We start from the raw sequence: 15,117 nt of genomic DNA, 5'->3' as shown, positions 1-15,117 counted from the left end.
CACAGCACCGGGCATGGGGACACGCTCATGGCAGGGCAGCAGAGACCTCATTCTGGGGGCACAGCCCGTGTGCGGTATGCGCCCCTCACTCAGCCCTGCCTTTGGCCCGGGCACCTGTCTTCAGCCTCTCCCACCTGTTCGCCCCCCTGCCCAGCACAGAATTCCCTTCTTGCACTGCCGGCTGCATCCTCCGCGTGTGCGTGGCTTTGTGATTCCGGGCCTGGCACGTGGTGCACCCGTGGCATCTCAGAGCTGCCTCTCAGAGCCCTCTCTATGCCCGAGATGTTCTAGACTAAGCATCATCCCAAGAAGTCTGCTCCTGGGAATTTTCCCCACATCGGCAAGTGCTTAAACACAGAGCTGTCAAAGACGCACTAACAGCGCAATCAGAGACCATCCCACCGTCTCTTTATTCCGCTCCCCTCTGCTGGGTTCTGCGAGACGGGGATGGGCAGAAGGAGCCGTAAGTGGGCATTTTCCTGAGTGCCGCTGCGTTTAGAGAATACCAAACCTCTGCCAGCCTCCGCACGCCGCCCGGGGAATAGAGATTGTGGAGAAACTTGCACATATCTCGTTGAATGTAACAGATTATGCAGTTGAAAGGCAGCATTTCTGTTCAATGGGATGGGTAAGTGTGAGCCATAAAGAATCATAACCTTCTGGGGGGAGATTAATCTTGGAAGCGCAAGTAGCAGACTCCGTTTGCATCTGTCTTTGTGTCCGGCATCCCGTGCACTCTCGCTGCCGTGTGAAGTGGACGCAGCTGTCTGGGTGTAGATGGCAAGTGAAAAGCTAGCAAGACCGCGGTCATCCTCCAGGGCTCTGCCCAGGGTCTTTGTACCACTGACAAATCCATGGCCAGCAAATGCGAGGATCTCCAGTGAGCTGGCTGAGGAGGAAGGAGGCGTTTGGGGAAGAAGGGGTGACCAGGATCGTGCAGAATGTAGATGCTTAACAATGCCCGCCGGGTCCAAAAAGCAGGGAGGGGGGCTGGTTCCTGGGGGGAACTGGTTCTGCTTCTTGGAGACTGAGGCTGGGGCATCCGCATCCTGGCGCAGGAGCTCAGCAGACCCTCAGGTCCCTGTGCTCCTCTTCCCGAATGTCCTCCTATCTTTCCCGTCCCCGGCTCATCCCCAATGTCCTGCAGAGGTGTGACGGCTGTTCCACATTTCCGAGGCAGGAAGCGGGGATTCCAGTGCTGGTTCTCTGTTGTCTCGCTGTGTGACCTCAGGCAAGCCCCTTGCCCTCTCTGAGCTCATTTCCTCCTCTGTCCAATGAGTGGTGTAGATTGACCTCAGGACGGAGCCTCGTTCGTCAGTGTGTCCCCAGTGGTGCCTCATTCACCTTCTGGAACACAGCTTGTGGGCAGCTGACCGGGGTTGGGGGGTTACAGTAGGGCCCAGCTTCAGGGAAGAAAGTCAGTTCCAGCTCGATGGGCTTTGGGGGTAGGCTTCTGTTGGGCTGAGGAGGGAGGAGGGCGTAAGAAGGCATTGGACCCATCTGTCCCCTCTCGGAGCCTCATGGTGCTGGTGTGGCTGCCGAGATGCCTGCTGGAGAACACCCCCTCTCTAGAGATTCAGGTACTCCTGGCACCTTGTCAGGGTGGGTGCTCCCATCTGGGCACTGTACGAGTTTGTCTCCCTAAAAAGCCTCTGCAAGCCAATCAGTCTTTGAGGCCCCCACCCCACACACTCCCAGTCCCAGGTCCTCTGATGACTGCTTGTTGACCATTTATCCGCAGTCAGGTTGGTAAGAGCTGTAGGATGATGTGAGCACCTGGTGATACAACTATCAACAGAGGTAGCAGCCCCTGATCAGAGGAGAGGACTTTTTCACCTGCCTCTGTGATAGTTAAGCCATCCTAGAGCCTTAGTTCTGGCTCTCCTGTCCCCACCTGCAAGAGAGCAGTCCTCATGGGAGAAGATTCAGGGAGGGTCAGTCAGGATTATGGGTGAGGGTGATGGGTCTGAAAAACAACTGTCCTCCAGGACAGCTGGGGGAAGACTTTGGAGGAAAGAGAGGCATCTGAGTAGACAGAGACCAGTTGGTATAAAGGAGACAGAGTTATCTCAAGATGGATGGATAGATTTATAAACGCATCCCTCTATTTCTTTCTGTCCATCCATCCATCCATCATCCATCCAGTGGTCTCTCTACCTGCTGAGAGGCAGTGGTGCATGGTGGTGCCAGTTCAGGATGAGTTTGATGAGGCCAAGCCACAGAAACTGTCAAATGTCCCTTACCCTCTGTGCTTGTTCATTATTATTGATTTGTGCGACCTCTCTGAGCCTCTCTTTTTCCAGATGTAAAATAGGGGTAGTTAAGTGTCTTTGAAGGTTATATACAGCCGGCAAGGCGCCATGTCCAAGTGTGCATCCAGAAAGAGGTGTTTGTGGCTGACCTCCGGTCACGGTGCTGGAAGATTTCTGTGCTCGCAAGTGGATGCGCCCCCTACCTCCAAGCCCCCTGCCTCCATCCACTTTTCAGGGACAGACTAGACATTATTTGAGGGTGTCGGGCCAGCATGTTGTGGCTCCTGCTCCCCCCGCCCCAGCACCAAGCTGGTCCTTGTCCCCTTTGGACTTCCCAGGGAAGCTTTACCTCCTCTGGTCCGAAGTGGGAGGAACGGGGAGAGCGAGAGCCTGCTACCCACTCCCTGATCCCTGGCCGTCAGGCGCTGCGGAAATAAATGACACGGTACAGTTGGAATCATTTGCTGATTTGCTTAAGTAACACCCCCGGTCAGAGACATGACATAAATATGTTAGTGGGGCTCAGGATCCCGCAGCCGGGGCGGCGCTCGGAATGGGATGGATAAGTGACAAGAAGTGGAAACACAGAGGACCAGAACTTGAAGGCCGTCGTGGTGGCCATGGCTCCACCTACTCCTGCAGTGTGGCCATGGCTCCACCTACTCCTGGTGGCCTTGAAAGAATCTGAGCTGCTGACCCAGAGGTATCAGCCTCTAGCATCCCCTCCTCTGTGCACCTGCTGAGGGACCCGGCAAGTTCCTGACCCCGGAGCCTTGTTGCCTAGCACCAAGGTGGACGTAACAGAACCTACCTCCGGAGATCCCGTGGGGATCAGAAGGTCCAGCCTTTTTATTTTGTTTTTTTCTGTTAGGGCTGCACCTGTGTCATATGGAGGTTCCCACTGGAGGGGTCAAAGCGGAGCTGCAGCTACCGGCCTACATCACAGCCACAGCAATGCCAGATCCGAGCTACCTCTGTGACCTACACCTCAGCTTGTGGCAACGCCAGATCCTCAACCCACTGAGTGAGACCAGGGACCAAACCCGCATCCTCATGGATACTAGTCAGGTTCTTAACCTGCTGAGCCACAACGGGGATGCCAGGTCCAGCTTTTTATCAAGGAGGGCTGGCCATCCTCCACAACCCTTCCCCAGCTGCTCGGACCCAATCAGGCCTCCCGCCTGACCCCCGCCAGCCGGAGCATCTGAGCGTCGCTGGAGGGGGTTCTCTGCACCGTGTCACCTCTGGTGCCGTTGAGGGTTTCATTGTCGGGGAGGCAGAGGGGCCTTGAGGAGCTCATCCCCCGGCCTGGTTGGCCACACTGAGGGGCCAGGGCCAGGTCCGTTCCCTTCAGGTCTCCAGGGATCACATTCAATTTTTAAAAAAAGACAAAAAGGCCAAACAAAATATGTCTGTGGGCAGGGCTGGCCTGCAAGCTTCTAGTCTGCAAACCCTGGCCCAGGGAAGCTGTCTCTTTTTGAACAGCAAGGGTGTGGTTTGTTTCCATGCATGATCTGGTGTCATCCAGAACAGTCTTGCAGGCAGGCATTAATCTTCCCATTTTACAGATAAGGAAACGGGGGCCCAGGGGGGTTAAGTCCCACAGCTGGTTAGTGGCAGAACTGGGTCTGGGACCCAGCTGTCAGCTCTCGAGCTCATGCCTGTCGTGGGACAGGCTCCCAGACTTGATAAACCCCAAAGAAGAGAGAACACTGTTTTCTCAAACCGGTGAAGAAGTCTGGGTGGCTGGTGAGGCAGTGATGGACAGATGAAGGTTTTCTGCCCGTTTTGTGGAAAACTTCACTCTCTGCTGGGCTCCCCACCCGCTCCCTGGTCGGGCTGGGAACCGGGCCCCTGCCTTGGCCACAGAGCTCGTGGCCCAGCTGTGGGGGTGGGGAAAGTTTCTACCTGTGTTCTGGATGCGTCCATTTCTTTGCAATTAGAATATGGTAATAGTCGTAGTTATAGCACCTGCAGCTCTATTGTACAGCATGGCTGTAAATTCGCCCCGCCCCTTCCCGGAGCCTCCGTGAAGCTGGGAAAATGGGGTTCTTCCTAGAAGGCTTATAAGGAATCGGATCACACGTCCATCGCAGCTGATCCAGTGTTGGGGCCTCAGTTCCCGGGAAGGCAGACAGTCCTGAGAATTTGGAGAAGAGGCACTTCTGGAATTGGGTTTCTGATGGAAGGCCCACACAGCGGAGGAGGCAGTTTTAGGTCATGGTCAAGGGTGGGAAGTCTCTGCTGTCCTGGGCTATGTTACCCCTGGGTGGGGCCAGCCATGGCGAAGGGGCTTGGGGAGCCCTGGGGGCAGAGGAGGTCTTAACCCCCCAGAAAGGGGCAGGTACCAGGCGCACGCTCCTTGAGTAGAGGGGAGATTGAGGCTCAGAGAGGTTAAGGGACTCGCTTGGACGAGAGCTGATGATTTGAACCGGGATTTGAACCCTGGTCAGCGGGCTCCAAAGTCGGGCACTTTGCCCTGTGTGTGCTCCTGTGGGGGTCGTGGTCACCTGAGAATGGAGAAGATGCTTCTGAGGTGTGGCCCTCTGTGAGCTCAGGGGACCGCTCGTTCTTCCCCGGAGTCCAGAGGTCAAGGTTCCCAGCGGGTGGCTGCGGCTCTCCGTGGGGCGGGATGGGGCTCTGTGTCCTGGCCTGATGGAGGGCCCTTTCCCGGGTGTGTGGAAGGCCTGGGGTCACCCAGGACCTGCTTAGAATCCAGCTCTGCCTCCTCTCGTCACGTGACCTCTAGCACAACAGCCCCCAGCTTCCTGAGCCCCGGGTTCTGCCTCCGAGGGAAGAAGATGCTGAGAGCCTGGCCTGGTGCCTGGCGCTTAGTAGGGCCCGTGTGCGCATCCAGGATCGTGCTCACTAGACTCTTATGTGGAAGAATCTGGACAAATGAGTGGACTTTCTTGCTGAAGCCAACGCAGAGTGCGTTTAGTAGGTTTTGTACCTGCCCCTTAAAACCCAGTCGGTGGCCACAGTTACTTTCCTGTGAAATGGCTGTGAAATGTCACCATTCTCCTGACCGGACACCCTGTCCTCACCGAGGCCGCCGTGCTGGGCTGACACCTTTGCAACGCACCCCTTGGTGTTTGCCTCTGACCCACCAGGGCACCCCCTCCGGGAGGGGATGGGAGAAAGCCTGGGGCCTCAGGGTTCACTTTCCACAGCCTTTTTCTTGTCTTTTTAGGGCCGCAGCCATGGCATATGGAGGTTCCCAGGCTAGGGGTTGAATGGGAGCTGCAGCTGCCGGCCTACACCACAGCCACAGCAACACTGGATCCGAGCCACGTCTATGACCTACACCACAGCTCACGGCAACGCTGGATCCTTAACCCACTGAGCAAGGCCAGGGATCGAACCCGAGTCCTCATGGATCCTAGTCGGGTTCGTTACTGCTGAGCCATGATGAGAACTCCCAGATTCATTTTAAATCCTAATCAGGAACCGTTAGGACTTCCTCTCCAGGCCTGGGGAGCCTGGAGGCTGGGGCTAGTGGGAGGTGGGGAGTCTGGGGTCGAAGTCAGGCTGGCTCCCCGGGGGGTTAGGAGGGAGCTGGGGTGGGTGGCAGTCAGTTGAAGGGGGAGGGGCTGTGGTAGCCTTGGGTGGCTCTCCTGGAACCCAGCCTGTGGCCAGATCACTGGGGAGGCAGCGCGCACACCTGCTTCAGGCATTTGCAAGGCAGAGCCCCAGAGAAAGGAAGAAGCAGAGCATGGAGGCGCCGCCGGAACTTTGCTGAGAGCAAAGCTGGAAGGCCCCTCGTATCCGCTCAGCGTGTGGTCTGCATAGTTTTGTTCTGATCCCACCTGGGCTGTGTTTTGACTTTGAATTCCATGGCCGTGGGGGTGGGAACGGGCATTGTAGTCTCTCCGGAGCATAGGGTCTGCAAAAGTTTGTTCTGGGTGCTGCAAAGACCTTGCAGATCCTGGGTGGAGGTTCAGAAGCGAGGCCCCCCGGGGAGGGGGCCTGAGACAGTGCAGCTGGGGAGGGCCAGGGCTGGGGTCCAGGGCAGGGCAAACTTCTAGTGGAAAAGCGGCCCAGACAGAAGAAAGGGAGGCGGGGACGTCCCGAGGCTGAGGCCGGGCTCTCTGCAGCTCGGAGCGGGGGGCCCGGGGGAAGCTGTCCAGCCCCCTCCCGCTGCTCTGGGGGGCTGGTGGCCTGTCACCCAGCAGAAGCCTGTCTGGCAGGCTGCAGGGATGGTGGTCAGAGGGCACTTGTTGGGAAGGAGGGTCAGCCCTGCCAGGGATTCTGGTGGCCCGTCCCCCTCCGTCAAGCACACGGGGGCTTCCAGAAGCCAGCAGCGGTGCACCATGAGTGTCCGTGTCCGCCCTGCAGGCAGCCTGCCCTACGAATACAAGATCGTGATCGCAGGAAACCACGAGCTGACCTTCGACCAGGAGTTCATGGCCGACCTTATCAAGCAGGACTTCTACTACTTCCCGTCCGTGTCGAAGCTGAAGCCGGAGAACTACGAGAACGTGCAGTCGCTGCTGACCAACTGCATCTACCTGCAGGACTCCGAGGTCACCGTGCGGGGCTTCCGGGTCTACGGCTCCCCGTGGTGAGTGTGCCCAGCGGGCGCTTCCTGACCGCTGGGGAGAGGGGAGCTGTGCTGGGGGCGTGGAGGAGCTGAGGCTGAGTGCACCGAGGGGAGTGGGCCTGGGAGCAGCCGGGGAGAGACTCAGACCAGCTCCCCACTCACATGCTGTGTGACCCAAGGTGGGTCGCTGCCATTCTCTGTGCCTTGGCTTCCCCATTTCTGGCAAATAATTAGGTATGCTATACTGTCTCTCATATAGACAGGCACCGTTATTATTCCCATTGTCCAGGTGAGGAAACTGAGGCACAGAGAGGCTGAGGGCCTTGCTGAAGATCACACAGCGAGGAGTGGGCAGAGCTGAGATTATACCCAGGTAGTGTGGTTCCAGAAGCCCTGCTTTTAACCATTATTCTCTATGCTCGGAATCGTCTCGGATTGTCTGTCCCTCCAACACACACACAAGATGCATGGCTGGGGGTATAATTGATTAGCCAGGCTGAGGAGAGGTAGTCGGAATTTCTATGGCAGGCCACGGACCTGGTTTACTGCCCTGGGGTCGGCAGGTGTTTAAGTCACAAATACACATTGAGCCTTTGTTCTCCGCTGGGGACATGGAACAATCAGACCTCATTCCTGGGCTCTCCTGGCTGCGTGGGGATCAAGGGAGCAGAGTCTTGACTGGTCTGCTGGGCAGGCAGTGTGTCCGGAGGAGCCAGGGGATGATGACGGTGGCAGTGATGGTGAAGGTGATGAGGGTGGTGAAGGTAGTTGTGATGGTGAAGAAGGTGATGGAGGTGAGGCTGAGGATGGTGATGATAGTGATGATATGATGGTAATCGTGATGGCGATGATGGCTGTGTGATGACGGTGGTGATGAAGGTGATGATGGTGGTGGTGATGATAAAGGTGATGATGATGGTGGAGGTAATTATGGTGATGAAGGTGATGATGGAGGTGAGGATGGTGATGATGAGGATGATGGTGATGATGAAGGTGATGATGAAGATGATGGTGATGATGGAGGTGATGATGGAGGTGAGGATGGAGGTGAGGATGATAAAGGTGATGATGATGGTGGAGGTAATTATGATGGTGATGATGATGGAGGTGAGGATGATGGTGATGGTGATGATGATGAAGGTGATGGTGATGGCGGTGGTGATGCTAGTGATGATATGATGGTAATCGTGATGGCGATGATGGCTATGTGATGACGGTGGTGATAAAGGTGATGATGGTGGTGGTGATGAAGGGGAGGATGATAAAGGCGATGATGGTGATGAAGGGGATGATGGTGATGAAGGGGATGATGGAGGTGATGATGGTGGTGATGATGGAGGTGAGGATGATAAAGGCGATGATGATGGTGGAGGTAATTATGGTGATGAAGGTGATGATGAAGATGATGATGAAGATGATGGTGAGGATGATGGAGGTGGTGATGATGGAGGTGAGGATGGAGGTGAGGATGATGGAGGTGAGGATGATGGAGGTGAGGATGGTGGTGGTGATGATTAGCAGCTTCTTGGCTGGGGCCAGAGCCGTGCCACTGATGTACTCCTCATGCTGCCGCATATCCATTCAGGGGCCCTCCTTCTGCTGGTTCCAGAGGCAGACACCACCTCTGTCACCCCCAGTGGCCGGAACAGTCTCATCCACCAGCAGCAAATCCTTCCCGAGAAACTAGAGTAAGCTGACCCTTGGGCTTAAATGTCCCTGAGAACTTTCCCTGATCCTTACTCAGCTGTGTGGGGACTATTTGTCCCCATTCCCCAGGTGGACAGACTGACTGGCCCTTAGAGGTCTGGCTGGCAGTAGCCACAGGGGGCCAAGTGCTGGCAGGGTGAGGAGGACACCATATACAGAAAGGACAGACCTCAGGTGCTTGAAAGCGTGGCTTGATGCTGGAAGGCTCCGTGGAGAGGGTGGGGTACTCGAGTCTTGAAGAAAGAGAAGGGCATTCACAGCCATGAAGGGGTAACAGAGCCTGGGACAGTGCCACCAGCCAGAGGGGCACACATGGGGAGGCTGATGGGTAATCTTGGGGGACACAGGGCCTGTCGAGGGGCAGGGACTTTAAGGCAAGCAGGTGCCGACACAGGGTGGCTGGGAAATGCCCGGGCTGCCCTGGCTGATCCCAGTATGGCTGCCTGCTGACCGGAGGCTGCAGGTGGGTTTTGGACATGGTCCCATCCTGCCGAGGCCTCCTCCTGGGACTGAGGGCAGATGCTGCCTTCCTGGAGCCCTGGGAGGTGCCTCCTGTCATCTCCTGCTTCCTTGCCATGTGCCGGGACTCCACAAACCCTCCTGGTGGCCTGTGAGGTCTCAGACCAGGAGTGGGGGCCCCTCAGGGGTGTGATGAGCTTGGGGATAAGGGCAGGAGAGGGGAGGAGGCGGCCGAGTCTGCCTGGCAGGCCCTGGGGGCCCAGGCCTGGGTGGAGGATGGGGGCGGAATCTGTTTAGGGGAAAAAACAGGAGGGGTCATTGCCCAGGGAGGGACCAGCGAGGTCTGGAGGGGGGCGAGCGTGAAGGGAGGGCTGGAGCGGGAGGGCGGGTGGGGAGGCGCGCGGCGGGGCAGAGGTCAGGCGGGTCAGGTGCCAGACCAGGGAGTGGGGACTGGATCTCTTTGTCCAGTGGTTTCCAACACCCTGTCTCCCCTGTACTCCCACACACCCCTACACACATGCACACACCCCCATACACACACAAACACCCTCACACACCCCCACACCCACATACACACATGCACACACACACACACACCCCTACACGTGCACACTCCCACCCCCACCCATGCACACCCCCCCACACAACCCCTCCCATGCATACCCATACACACATGCACACACCCACACACCCATGTGCACACCCATACACACCCATATACACAGGTGCACACACACCCCTACACATGCACACTCCCACCCCCACCCATGCACACCCACACACACAACCCACACCCTCCCACGCATACCCATACACACATGCATACACCCACACACCCATGTGCACACCCACGAACACACACACCAATACACAAACACCTATGCACATACACACGCACACACACACAGTTCCCCCCACACCCCATTTTTAAAAAACTTTATGTTCCGTAGAAGTTAACGGCATGGCTTTGGGGCCAAGCATCTTGGGCTCAAATCTTGGCCTCACCTGTGACGGGCTGTGTGACCCCGGGCGAGTCCCTTGGCCTCTCGGTGCCTCTGTTCCCTCCTCTGCAGGGTGAGAGTGGCGGTGCCCCACCTGCAGAGGTGTCAGGAGCCCTCCGCGGACTGCCTGCCCGGGGCCTGCTGCAGGCTTTCCGTGAGCAGAGACGCCGTTCTTGTTTTGTGCTGTGTGGGGCTCCCCTTTCAACGCAGCCTTGCCGGGAGCCCAGGGTGTGGGTCGGAGGCCAGCAGGCATCACCCAGTGTCCTTCCCACCCCCACCCAGAGCAGCTCTGTGCACCCTACCCCTGAGTGCAGAAGGTCCCTTTGGATGGCCAGCTCCCCAGGCTCCTGGCCAGGGTGGCAGGCTGGGCCTGTGGTCCCCTCTGCCAGCCCGAGGCCAAGTCCTGGTCCTGCGGAGGCCGGCGTGAGGCCACTCTCGGCTTTGCTGTTGTCCAGCTGCTCTGTGCTCCTGGGTCCCTGCTTCGGCAGTTCTGGGCCCTTTAGTTGCCGGCTCCCTGCGGCCTGAGTGGGAGGAGCCCCTTCTCCTCGACCCCTACCTGTCACTGAAGCAGGGTGCACACCCCGCCCTGTGCCATGGTGGGCCCAGCACCAGGCTGTGACAGTGGGAGGGGCCGCAGGACAGAAAAGGGGCCCCAGGGAGGCCTGGTGAGATCCAGGAGGGTTCCCTGTTGGAGGGGGCGCTTGGAGGAGGCGTGGGTTTCCACAGGAGGAGGAGCCACGTTTCTGAGCTCCTGTTATGTGCTGGATCCGCCAGACTTTTCTTGGTCCTGATGTCGGTTCACAGCCCCTAACACTGAGGGCTAAGGGGTAGCTCGTCTGCATTCTGAGATGCGCCGCAAGCCTGGGTTCCCTGAAGCCCCATCTGGGACTGGGAGCCGATGGTGGGAGGTGAGACGTGAGCTCGTGTGCTGGGCAAGTTTCATGCCGTTTGCCACTGTGGGAGCCAGTTGCTTGCACCTGCTTCCGTGGCACCGTGGAATTAATCCCGAGTTCCTGCTGCCACCCCTCCCTGGGACCTGAGTGCCTGCCACCAGGACCCCGGAAGCCTCAGCAACAGCAGTGGCTGGGCAGTTGGGGGGGTGAGGGAAGGGCTGTTGAGTTTGGGTACCGCCACTTCTTAGCTGTGTGATTAAGGCGAGCACCTTTGCCTCTCTGGTCCCGCTGTGTAGGGAAATGCTACTACCCCCTTCAAGGCAGGTTGTAAGGTCTGTGTGGGCCCATCCCAGGGAAGGCCTTGGAGTTGGCGGTGGTCCTTATTATTGGGGAGCTCCCGGGCTGGGGACCTGGACAGAGACGGCTCTATTCCAGCTGATACCTCCATAGCCCCGGCGGGGGGCAGGGCGGGGGGGGAGGCCTGCAGTGACCTCATTTTACAGGTGCGCAGGTAGGGGCCCAGGTGAGGATGTGGCCGGCTCAGGGCCGCACGCACACGGCCTGGTCTTCTGGACTCTGGTCTGCTCCAGGAGGGAGGCCCTTTTGTGAACACCCACTGTGTGCCAGGCGGGGCACGCAGCCTTACTGTGTTTTCCGCGATCCTCTGAGCAGCCCTGGGACACACATCGGCCTTGTTGGCCCCATGAGGACCTTGAGACCTGGGGATCAAAATGCTGTTCTCATGGCCACCCGTTGACTGGTTAATTCATTGATCAGGTATTTGTCCCCTGGCCCCCCCTGGGACGTGCCAGGAGCCAGACATGCAGCTCCTGCCTTCGCGGGGTTACATCCGTGTGGGGGCACGTCAGCCACCAATTCCATGATTCAGCAAGAGCCTTGGGGGAGAAGCTCTGGGTGCTGGGGTCAGGGAAGGCTTCCCGTGGGAGAGCCAGCGGCTGAGGAGGTACCAGCAGCTACGGGGGCCCGGGAAGGGTGTGACAGACAGAGGGAACAGCCTGCACAAGGGCCAGGAGGGTCAGAAGGGCATGGGCCTATGGGGGGCGCTGAGTGTGGCTTCCAGGGGCCCAGTGAGAGAACAGAGGCCAGGGGCTGGGCCACAGGCTGGGGTGGTGGCCGTGGTGGGTGTGGCTGTCGCCCTGGGCTCCCAGGGGTCTGAGTTACAATTCTCTCTGCCTGTAGCCTTAGGTCCTCAACTCTTGGGGACCTGAGGCCTGGAAGGGACACATGCTCATACATGCAGAGCTGGCTCAGTCATGCTTGGAGCCTGGAGCCATGCATACCAGGGACGTCCCCACCGCCCTGACCCTCGCTCTACCTCTGGCCGTGGCAAGTCACGGCCCTCTGAGCCTCTGTCTTCCATCTGGGCAAGGGGAGCAGCAGCGTCCTCTGTGTGGGGTCCCCAGGAGAGGCCACACGGGGGAGGTGGCACTCCCCAGTCCCCAAGAAGGTATTCAAGGCCAAAGAACCTCGAGGCCCGGCTGCCGGCGTTGCCTGATGCGGGGAGCTGTGCGCCTCCCACATGTCTGTCCAGGTGCAGGTGGGGTGGGCTCAGCCCTGGGTGCCGGTCCCCCGGGCATGTAGCAGCTTGTTAGGAGGGGACGGACAGCAAAGCTGATGGTGGTGGTGGTTAAATTCAGACCCTTGGGGTGTGATGTATTGCCCACCATGTGGAATAAGTGGAGACTTTAGCAACACCCTAAAGCATCCTGACCCCAGCCGGTGGGGATCAGGGGTCAAATAAACCATGGCCATGAGCCCAATATCCGTGGCTGCTGGGGCCCGTGGGGAAGGGAGACCTGTCCTGTGCAGTCTTAGAAGGCAGAGCAGGGACACAGAGGGCAGTGACAAGAGGCAGGTTCTCATCAGTGTGGGAAGACTGTCCCCCCCTAGGCAGGAGCCCAGAGGCGAGGCCAGCTGGCTTTACTGAGGAGGGAGCTGACCGTCACAGGGGGCATGCAAGCAGCCATACACTGGTTGGGTCTCCTGGGCATATGGAGACCCAGCCCCTCCCCTACTTGGGGGGCCACTGTTCCTCTGCCTCAGGCTGCTGAGCCCCTGTAAGTAGAGGGATGCACGGGCCTGCCCTTGGGGACATTCTTCTGGTGCTAGACCTGGGAGGGCAGCAGTGGGACCAGGCTGGCTTTGACCCTGAGGCCTCGCCAAAGCCAGCCAGCAAGAGGAAGCAGCCTTTCCTCTAAGTGTTACCCCAGGAGACGCTCTGCTTGAGAGACGGTGGGTCCGATTTGAGCGGCTCCATTTCTTGCGAGGCCCACAGCGGCTGTCAGGTGCCCGGCCCCCTGCAGGACTCTGGCGACCCAAGAGTGGATCCAGCCCCCCTGCCCCCGTGAGGATGGGTCCCCATCGCCCGTCCCATTTTGCAGGGTGGGGAGAGCCAGAGAGAATAACTGTTTAAGAGGAGTTGTGTCCTCTGCACTATTGGCAAGGACCTCACACCGAAACAGTAATTTGCGGTTGGTCCCAAGTCCCCATTTCACGAGGCGCACCGTGTTTCGTCTGGCCGCCCTTTTCCGGGTATTGGGGTCTGCCTGATTTTTTATTTTGATGGAAATGGCTTCATGTAGTATGTGCTGGGCCGTGTCAGCTCCTTTTAGTCACTGCTGTATCTGAAAGATTCTTCCACGTCACCGTCTGCATTCGCGATGTCTTTCCCCCTTGCTGGGTAGGATGTCACCGTGTGAACATATCAAGATGTATTTCTCCGTTCTGCCGAGTTCCAGCCCCCCCTGGCTTTGGGGCTGTTATAAATAGTGATACTCTGAACACCCCACACATCTCTGTGTACACACACACACACACACACACAGGCACACACACCCCAGGAACGGAGTGGTCAGGTTATACACACGCAGCTCTTTGGCAGAGGCTGTACCAGCCTCCCCCTGTCGGCAGTCCGTTGCCTCACCTCCTGGCGGGCTCTTGGTGTTGCGCTTGTAAATTTGTATCCACCTGCTGGCTGGCTTGCTGTCCCAGGGTGGTTTTCATGTGCGTTCCCTTGATGACCAGTGAGGTTGAAAATCTTGACCTCGTGGATGCCTTCTTTTGGGAAGGACGCAGGGCTTGTGCCCGTTAAAAAAAAAAAAAAAAAAAAGCGGGTTGTCTGCCTCGTCCGGTACTGGTTCACAGAGATTCTTTATGCATCGACTGCCAGCCTGTCGTCACCTGGGATGTCTCAGGAGGCGTTTCCTCCTCTGGGACCTGTCTCTTCCCTCTCTTGGTGCTTTCAGAGGACCCGGGGTTCTTCATTTGGGGGTAGTCGAAGGTGTAAGTGGTTTTCTTTGTGGTGAGTGTTTTTCGTGTCCTCTTTAAGAAACCCCCACCCCCCCAACCCCCGAAGTCAGGAAGGCGTTTCTATATTATCTTCCGAAATCTCTGCGTTTTGCCTTCTTTATGTTCAGGTGTCAGTCTGGCGGCTGCACCTGGGCTGATGGTGTGAAGTAGGGACCCCGTTTGGGGTTTTTCCCACGTGGCCTGGCACCAGGTACAGAAGTCCTCCTTCCCAGCAGCCCTGGGCTGCCCCCGTCGCTTCGCACGCGCGGTCTGCGCCTGGGGTCCCCCCTGCTCCTTTGGTCCCGGGAGCTCCTGGACCACAGTCCTAATTGCTCCAGAACCAACTTCTTCCAGGTCTCTTTTCCCAACTAGGACGGCTGAGGCTCCCGGAGAGCAGGCACCTGACTCTCTCTCCACGGCCCTCCCTCCAGCCCAGCCTGCGTCCTCACCCCTTGTCCAGTCCTGCACGGGGCCGGGGGGGGGGGGGGGGGCGACGAAGCTCTCGCTGGAGCCCGGGGCTTGGGCCCCCTCCCCACCGACACCCCCGGGGTGCTGCGACTTTCTGGAAGTTCTCTCTGGTCCTTCAGATGCAGACTCGGCACTGAGCCTTCGCTGTGAGCAGCTTAGAGGAAGGGGGCGGGAACCAACCGCAGAAGAAGAGGAAGAACTCAGCTGTTACAAAATCCTAAGTGTTAAAAAAAAAAATCCCGTATACATACCGTATTCATTTATGGGTTTTGGATGCATTTTTTGTTCTCATTTAACTGAAAACGGCCTTGATTTTTTTTTTTTTTTTTAAAGGAGTGAGGGAGTGAAATTGGCACGCAGCTAGTCCATCTGGTCTAATTACTTCTGGTATTTTGAAAGAAGGCATCTAATCCTGCTGAGACAGGAAACTTTGAGAAGTGGCGGCCGGGCTGCTGCTGGGTGTCTGGGTGCGGATCCGCTGCTCG

The 15,117-nt window shown here is 57.9% G+C and overlaps 1 protein-coding gene across 1 annotated transcript in view; it reads left to right on the top strand.

Moving 5' to 3' along the window:
- The window catches only part of MPPED1 (metallophosphoesterase domain containing 1), a 66,681-nt gene that overhangs the window by 33,408 nt on the left and 18,156 nt on the right, over positions 1-15,117 (top strand). Inside the window, exon 3 of the mRNA XM_047786048.1 lies at positions 6,591-6,816. Coding sequence (XP_047642004.1) covers positions 6,591-6,816 — 226 coding nt within the window. The remainder of the gene's footprint in view (positions 1-6,590; positions 6,817-15,117) is intronic.

This window comes from Phacochoerus africanus, chromosome 7, assembly GCF_016906955.1.
Source record: "Phacochoerus africanus isolate WHEZ1 chromosome 7, ROS_Pafr_v1, whole genome shotgun sequence".
In the NCBI taxonomy this organism is placed as follows: Eukaryota; Metazoa; Chordata; class Mammalia; order Artiodactyla; family Suidae; genus Phacochoerus; species Phacochoerus africanus.
The sequence above is the reverse complement of the archived record's forward strand: the minus strand, read 5'-3'. Positions and strand labels throughout refer to the sequence as shown.